The sequence below is a fragment of the Cynoglossus semilaevis genome, chromosome 18 (genome assembly GCF_000523025.1).
Source record: "Cynoglossus semilaevis isolate Cse_v1.0 chromosome 18, Cse_v1.0, whole genome shotgun sequence".
Taxonomy (NCBI): domain Eukaryota; kingdom Metazoa; phylum Chordata; class Actinopteri; order Pleuronectiformes; family Cynoglossidae; genus Cynoglossus; species Cynoglossus semilaevis.
In genome coordinates this window covers 555,351-563,344 of record NC_024324.1, presented here as the reverse complement: position 1 = coordinate 563,344, position 7,994 = coordinate 555,351, and the positions used below count along the sequence as shown (strand labels likewise).

Here is a 7,994-nt window from a genome sequence, read left to right as displayed (position 1 = left end):
GTTGGCCTCGGACCAGCAGTTCACTGGCTTCCTGGAAGGACTAGGTCCTGCCCAGCTGGCTGGACGGCAGACTCTGGCCACTCCCCCTATGGGTGAGGAGCTCCGTCCTCCCCCCGTTCTCTTGTTGACATATTGTCTTCCAGGTTCATTGATCAGGGTTGAGGCAGGGCCCAGGAATCTGTATAATGTTTATAGAAAACAAAGGTGCGTCTGCTGTTACAGATAAACGTCCAGTTTGTCAGACGTCCTGATGTTAGGGTTAGCATTAGCATTTGGAAAATGGGCGGGGCTAGGAAGTTGGTGTTGCTAACCTCTGAAAACTCACTTTTGACCTTTTGACCTGAGTCAGTGTTGGTGTTTCTGTCCGTCCGTCAGGTGACATCCAGATCGGGATGGTCTACAGGAAGGAGCGTCTGGACGTGGAAGTGATCCGAGCCCGAGGGCTTGTGGGTAAACAAGGAAACAAGAACACTCCAGGTAGAGTCGCAGTACAACTGTGATAGAACACAGTAGAACTGCAGTAGTATTTCTGAGAGAGCGTTCAAAGTTCTTTCAACGTCACTTTGTCTGTATTTACAGCGCCGTACGTGAAGGTGTATCTGATGGACAACGGAAAATGTGTGTTGAAGAGAAGAACTCGCCTCGCCAGAAAAACTCTGGATCCACTTTATCAACAACAGCTGCAGTTTGAGGAGAATCCAGAGGGAAAAGTTCTACAGGTGAAAAATAGAATCAATGTATCTGTAAATGGACTCAAATCACTGATTTTCTCTGTGGACTTTTTGTTAGCGTTAGCGTTAGCGTTCAGTCCGACTAAAGCTGACTTTTGGTTCTGACTCCAGATCATCGTGTGGGGGGACTACGGGAGGATGGATCATAAATCCTTCATGGGTGCAGCTCAGATCCTGCTGGATGACCTTGACCTTTCCAACATGGTGATTGGCTGGTTCAAGTTGTTTCCTGCCACCTCATTGGTGGATCCTGCCTTGGCCCCACTGACCAATAAGGAAACTGAGGGCAGCAAGTCGTAGCACCTGAAGGCGGAGTTTCACATTTGTAGCTTCAGGCCGAGGTGAGGGAGGAGGGGGCGAGTGTGTCTGGGCGGGCCCTAAAAAAAGTCCCACAATCCTCCTCTGCTGTTGCATGCTGCATGATGACATCACAGCGATGTGCGACAGCATCGTGATGATGTTATAAGGAGGAAGAGGGAGGAGGCCGACCCCCGACGTGGCCCCTCCCTCTGCACTTTGGGACCGTGTAACAGAGGATGCTGGGAAAAAGGGGCGCGAGGGAGGCCACGTGACCTGCCAGCCAATCACAGCAGCTCCTCTTGGGTCATGTGACTGTTGGAAAAAGACATGTCCAGGAGTGGACGCGGGGCGGAGGGGGCGGGGTCTTTGTTTTTGCATGGATCAAGATTAGACAAACAAAAGTTAAAGAACAGAAGAACATCATCTGCAAAGAAACAAATAAAAGAATTCAATTCAGCTCTGGTTCCGACTCGTTCCAAAGCAGATCAGTAATCTGTCGGGGTTTGACCTTTGATCTGAACAAACGTCTGTGTTTTTAACAGTGAATGTGATCGTGTTTGATGACGAACTCAGAGTCAGGTTCACAGGAGGGTTTATTTGTTTGACAACATTTGATTTATTTTTTAGTTTAATTCACAGAAACTCAGTCCAGTTAGTAAAGAATGATGTGTATAATCTCCATGAGGTGGACCAGGTCCTGGTCCAGGTCCTGGTCCAGGTCCTGGTCCTGGTCCAGTTCTTCACTGTCAGATTTTTTCAAGTGTGAATTCTCTCGTGTTTCCTCAAACTTGAAGACAAGAAGAAGGTTTTCCCACACTGTGAGCAGCTGAATGGTTTCACTCCAGTATGGATTTTCTCGTGTGCTGTCAGACTGCCCTTTACAGCAAAACTTTTCCCACACGTACCGCAACTGAATGGTTTTTCACGTGAGTGGATCTTTTCATGTTTTTTGAGAAAACGTGCACGGGCGAAATCTTTGCCGCACACAGAGCAACTGAACGGTTTCTCTTCAGTATGTATTTTTTCGTGGTCCTTCATGCTCCCCTTGTAGGTAAATTTTCTCCCACACACGGAGCAACTGAACGGTTGATTTCCGGTGTGTATTTTCTCATGGTTCTCCACGTTCTTCTTGGAGATGAATCTTTTCCCACACACAGTGCAACTGAAAGGTTTCTCTCCAGAATGGGTCAGCTGGTGTCTCCTCAACAGTGAAACCCAGAAAAAGGTTTTCCCACACTGAGAGCAACCGTGTGACTTCACCCCGTTGTGGCCAATCATGTGCTTCTTCAGACTCCAGTTTGTTGGAAATTTTTTCTCACACAATGAGCAACTAAACGGTATCTCTCCCGTGTGATCGGCCATGTGTTGCAACAACTTGGACCTGGAGCTAAACCTTTTACCGCACTCTGAGCAACCAAATGGTTTTTCTCCCATGTGCTTTTTTTCGTGTTGTCTCAGACTCCCACCAGTCGCAAAACGTTTGTCACATTGGGAGCAGTGGAACGGTTTCTCTCCTGAATGACTGACCACGTGTCTCAGCAGATCCGACTTGTAGGAGAATGTTTTCCCGCACTCAGAACACGACAACTTCCTGCCAACGGTCTCCCCGGGACCGTCCTGATGGTCCTCAGGTCCATCTGGACCGGGGTCCCTGCAGGGTCCAGGACCCGAGCCGTCCTCCTTGTCCTGAAGATGAGGGGGACGGCAGGAGCCAGGGTTCTTCTCCTCACTGACCTTCTCTGCAGACACGCCTCCAACAGCCGCCTCCTCCTCATTGGTCCACACCCCCTCCTCCTCCTGCTCCTCCTTGATGCCGCCGTGCCGTGGTTCCTCCTGGCCCTCAGTGGGTCTGGACTCCTGCAGCTCAGGTGGAACCTCGTCTTTGACCGTGGACAGCTGGAGAACATCTGTGGGACAGAGAACCAGGGCTTTACCACCAGAAACACCCTACGTCATCACAACAGGCTCCGCCCCCTCGACCTCATCACGGTTGTGTTTGTGAACGACCGACGTCAGTAAATGTGAGAAAAAACACCCACTGTTTCACCAGGCGTTAGATGTCGAACTCAGAGTCAGGTTCACAGGAGGGTTTATTTGTTTGACAACATTTGATTTATTTTTTAGTTTAATTCACAGAAACTCAGTCCAGTTAGTAAAGAATGATGTGTATAATCTCCATGAGGTGGACCAGGTCCTGGTCCAGGTCCTGGTCCAGGTCCTGGTCCTGGTCCAGTTCTTCACTGTCAGATTTTTTCAAGTGTGAATTCTCTCGTGTTTCCTCAAACTTGAAGACAAGAAGAAGGTTTTCCCACACTGTGAGCAGCTGAATGGTTTCACTCCAGTATGGATTTTCTCGTGTGCTGTCAGACTGCCCTTTACAGCAAAACTTTTCCCACACGTACCGCAACTGAATGGTTTTTCACGTGAGTGGATCTTTTCATGTTTTTTGAGAAAACGTGCACGGGCGAAATCTTTGCCACACACAGAGCAACTGAACGGTTTCTCTTCAGTATGTATTTTTTCGTGGTCCTTCATGCTCCCCTTGTAGGTAAATTTTCTCCCACACACGGAGCAACTGAACGGTTGATTTCCGGTGTGTATTTTCTCATGGTTCTCCACGTTCTTCTTGGAGATGAATCTTTTCCCACACACAGTGCAACTGAAAGGTTTCTCTCCAGAATGGGTCAGCTGGTGTCTCCTCAACAGTGAAACCCAGAAAAAGGTTTTCCCACACTGAGAGCAACCGTGTGACTTCACCCCGTTGTGGCCAATCATGTGCTTCTTCAGACTCCAGTTTGTTGGAAATTTTTTCTCACACAATGAGCAACTAAACGGTATCTCTCCCGTGTGATCGGCCATGTGTTGCAACAACTTGGACCTGGAGCTAAACCTTTTACCGCACTCTGAGCAACCAAATGGTTTTTCTCCCATGTGCTTTTTTTCGTGTTGTCTCAGACTCCCACCAGTCGCAAAACGTTTGTCACATTGGGAGCAGTGGAACGGTTTCTCTCCTGAATGACTGACCACGTGTCTCAGCAGATCCGACTTGTAGGAGAATGTTTTCCCGCACTCAGAACACGACAACTTCCTGCCAACGGTCTCCCCGGGACCGTCCTGATGGTCCTCAGGTCCATCTGGACCGGGGTCCCTGGAGGGTCCAGGACCCGAGCCGTCCTCCTTGTCCTGAAGATGAGGTGGACGGCAGGAGCCAGGGTTCTTCTCCTCACTGACCTTCTCTGCAGACACGCCTCCAACAGCCGCCTCCTCCTCATTGGTCCACACCCCCTCCTCCTCCTGCTCCTCCTTGATGCCGCCGTGCCGTGGTTCCTCCTGGCCCTCAGTGGGTCTGGACTCCTGCAGCTCAGGTGGAACCTCGTCTTTGACCGTGGACAGCTGGAGAACATCTGTGGGACAGAGAACCAGGGCTTTACCACCAGAAACACCCTACGTCATCACAACAGGCTCCGCCCCCTCGACCTCATCACGGTTGTGTTTGTGAACGACCGACGTCAGTAAATGTGAGAAAAAACACCCACTGTTTCACCAGGCGTTAGATGTTTCCAGCAGGTGGCGCTGGTCGTCTGTGAGATCCTGACACAGAGTTCCTCCAATAATAAAAACAGGTCGAGTGTTCTGTTCTGACTTCCGGTCTGACGTCAGCTGATTTGATTTCTCTGCTCGACATTTGACAATTAATTTTTGTTTTTTAATTTTCTACAGTTCACAGCCAGAAACATCAAAGACCCGGTGCTAATAAAACGGACCATCACTAATATAGACACAAATAAATAAAAGTCTCATTTGATCACTGACGTCACTGAAGTCTTCAGTGACGTCACCAGAGTGAACCCACCTTCAGTGAACAGCCGAACCTCCGGCTTGTAAACGGCTTCCAGAAGTTTCTGTTGCCGCCGGTTCTCCTGCTTGGAGCGACTCAGCTCCTCCTCGTACTCCGCTATGGTTCTTTCGAACAGCTCGAAGATCTGCTCCGCGGCCGCAGTGAGGCGCTGCTCTACACTAGCTTTCAGCATCTGCACCTTTGACATGACGAGGATGAAAACAAACGAACGGCTAACGGGAGCTGGAGGCTAACACCGCGAGACAGGCGGCACCGGCGGCTACAAGCTAACTGTAGAAAAGGAAATGAATGATTTTAGAAGCTGCGCGGCTAACGATGCTAAGCTAAAGCCCACCGCGACGGCAAACGTTTTTTTTACGCTGTTTCTGTCCCGAAATCACAGAAAAGAATCCGAACTCGGCACTTTCCTTTTAGCTCATTTTCTTCTTCTCTTCCTCCTCTTTCACTGACTGTTGATAAACGGCGCCTCGGTCCATCACCGCCACCTGTAGGTGTGTATGACAAGTGCAGCTCAGACGATCAAACTTCACTGAGTGAAAAAAGAGAAATTCGAATAATTCGATTAGAGCAGATGAAGATGAGGTCGGATTAGATCGGATGTCAGGGTTTGACCTTTGACCCGAACAAACGTCTGTGTTTTTAACAGTGAATGTGATCGTGTTTGATGATGAACTCACAGAGTCAGGGTCACAGTAGGGTTTATTTGTTAGTACAATGTAGTAGTAGTAGTAGTAGTAGTACTAGTAGTACTACATGGTGTACATGATGAGGACCAGGTGTTTCTTCTTCTGATTGGTCAGAAACATTTTGGTGAATAACTGAAGTCTTGATTTATTTTTTAGTTCAGTTTGATTCACGGAAACTAAAAATCCCCAGAGATCGTCCGACTCTACCGTAGCTAACGTCAGCTAACAGTGACCTCGTCGTATCAGATGATCGACAGAAGAACAGATAAAAGGAAGTCGTTCAAATGATTCAGTTAGCATAATAAGCTACAGGAATATTTAACTAAACGACAACCAGGTCCATAAAATGGTAAATTCGCTAAAAATAACGACAACTGAGGAAAATGACGTCCGACGTGAACCCAGTGTTCGCGAAAAAAAGAAAAACGTTCAACTCCCGTCACCGAACAGCTGTCTGTTGTCATGGTGACCAACATATGGAGCCCAGTGTAGGTGTGTATCATGTCCATGAGGTGGTGCTGTAATTAGTTCTTAAACAGTTCCTGCATCGTAACCAGTCTGCGCGACCATCAACATCAGCCTCGCACTGGCGCTGTGGTCCAAACAGACAGGAAACTGAGCCGGCTGTCCCTGGTCCAGTCTCTGGTCCAGTCCCTGGTCCGGTCTCTTGTCCAGTCCCTGGTCCGGTCTCTGGTCCAGTCTCTGGTCCGGGCTATGGTCCGGTCTCTGGTCCAGTCTCTGGTCCAGTCTCTTGTCCGGTCTCTGGTCCAGTCTCTGGTCCGGTCTCTTGTCCAGTCCCTGGTCCGGTCTCTGGTCCGGTCTCTTGTCCAGTCCCTGGTCCGGTCTCTTGTCCAGTCCCTGGTCCGGTCTCTGGTCCAGTCCCTGGTCCAGTCCATGGTCCAGTCTCTGGTCCAGTCCATGGTCCGGTCTCTGGTCCGGTCTCTTGGCTCCAGGTTTTTTCACTTTGCTGTGAATTCTCTCGTGTTTCCTCAGGGTGCTCTTTTCCAGGAACCTTTTTCCACACATTGAGCAACTGAATGGTTTCTCTCCTGTGTGAATTTTCTCGTGAGCCCTCAGATTGCTCTTCTCAGTAAAACTTCTGCCACACGTCCCGCAGCTGAACGGTTTTTCACCCGAATGGATTTTCTCGTGTTTCCTCAGATAACGATCATGAGTGAAGCCTTTGCCACAATCAGAGCAACTGAACGGTTTCTCTCCAGAGTGAATCTTTTCATGAATCCTCATATAGCGCTCATGGGTAAACCCTTTACCACAGAAGGGGCAACTGAATGGTTTCTCTTCAGAATGAATCTTTTCATGCGACCTCAGGTTGCTCTTCTCGGCAAAACTTTTTCTACAAACCAGACAACTGTATGGTTTTTCCCCAGTGTGTGTTTTCTCATGTGACTTCAGATGGTACTCACGGGAAAACCTTTTACCGCACTCGGAGCAGCTAAATGGTTTCTCCCCCGTGTGAATTTTCTCGTGTGACCTTAGATTGCACTCATGTCGAAAGGTTTTGCCGCACTCTGAGCAACTGTAGGGTCTCTCTCCACTGTGGATTTTCTCATGGGCCTTGAGAGTGCTCATCTGGACAAAGCTTTTACCACACTCAGCACAACTGAATGGTTTCTCTCCTGTGTGAATTCTCACATGCTTTTTGAGTGTGCTCTTTTGGTTAAAGAATTTTCCACAGTAGGAGCAACCAAATGGTTTTTCTTCACCTCGGAACAGTTTATTTTTCGCTGTTTTTTTCCCCGGCCGTCCGTGGGTTTTCCCACAGTCGTCGGTACTACGGTCGGTCTCTGAAGAACATCCAGCCTCCTCTTCACTGACGTGTCCGTCGTCCGCGTTCTCCTCGATCTGATGTTGATAAAGAAGCCACGAGCGCTCTGGTTTCTCCTCCTCCTCCTCCTCGTCGTCTTCGTCTTCTTCACTCTTCACAGTCACAGCGATGATCTGTCCTTCCTCTTGTTTGATGGAAACTTCCTCCACCTCCTCTTTGATGTGGGGGCGCTGTGGTTTCTCCTGGACTCCACTGGGAGCCCACGCCTGCTCCTCTTTAATCTTCATCAGCTCCTGGTCTCCTGTCAGACAGAGCAGAAAGAATAAATAATAAAAAGTTAAGAGTTTAAAAATACAATTTCCTTTTTAAATATATATATATATATATTTAATATTTTTAAAATTTTATTTTTGTGTGTGTGTCTCTTGTAACTTCGCCTGTTTGCCCCTCTATTCTCTATTCTCGTTCCGCTTTTGCCCACACCAACATGGCGGCGCTGTTGACATGTCTCTACTCAGGCCTCGGCGGCTGACGTCAGTCTACAGCAGCTGTTAGCTTGGTTGTGTTAGCATGCTAGTTGGGGTGTGCTGTCGAAGCCGCGGTCGGGAGCAGAGACCGACCTGCTGAGGGCA

At 48.8% G+C, this 7,994-nt stretch overlaps 3 protein-coding genes across 4 annotated transcripts in view; 1 reads left to right on the top strand and 2 right to left on the bottom strand.

The window, feature by feature from the left end:
• Positions 1–1,487, top strand: part of LOC103393799 (regulating synaptic membrane exocytosis protein 2-like) — a 28,752-nt gene extending 27,265 nt beyond the window's left edge. The window contains 4 exon segments of the mRNA XM_025065327.1: positions 1–92; positions 376–477; positions 580–719; positions 843–1,487. The exon segment at positions 1–92 is cut by the window's left edge and continues 11 nt beyond it. Coding sequence (XP_024921095.1) covers positions 1–92; positions 376–477; positions 580–719; positions 843–1,031 — 523 coding nt within the window. The 3' untranslated portion in view covers positions 1,032–1,487.
• A 67-nt stretch (positions 1,488–1,554) lies between these two features.
• On the bottom strand, positions 1,555–3,015 carry LOC103393800 (gastrula zinc finger protein XlCGF57.1-like). The gene has a single exon (XM_025064979.1). The coding sequence runs from the start codon at positions 2,463–2,465 to the stop codon at positions 1,788–1,790; it is 678 nt and encodes a 225-aa protein (XP_024920747.1). The 5' UTR covers positions 2,466–3,015; the 3' UTR covers positions 1,555–1,787.
• Positions 3,016–3,112: 97 nt separating this feature from the next.
• LOC103393740 (gastrula zinc finger protein XlCGF26.1-like) lies at positions 3,113–7,959 on the bottom strand. Of its 2 annotated transcripts, none has more exons than XM_025064949.1 (2): positions 6,545–7,959; positions 3,113–4,045 (listed from the first exon to the last, which is right to left on the bottom strand). In XM_025064949.1, the coding sequence occupies exons 1-2, from the start codon at positions 7,647–7,649 to the stop codon at positions 3,285–3,287; spliced, it is 1,866 nt and encodes a 621-aa protein (XP_024920717.1). In that variant the 5' UTR covers positions 7,650–7,959; the 3' UTR covers positions 3,113–3,284. The 2 variants fall into 2 exon arrangements, with proteins under 2 accessions (XP_024920717.1, XP_024920715.1); XM_025064947.1 differs by lacking the exon at positions 6,545–7,959 and adding an exon at positions 4,885–6,272 and having other exon boundaries at positions 3,113–4,435.
• Positions 7,960–7,994: the final 35 nt, after the last annotated feature.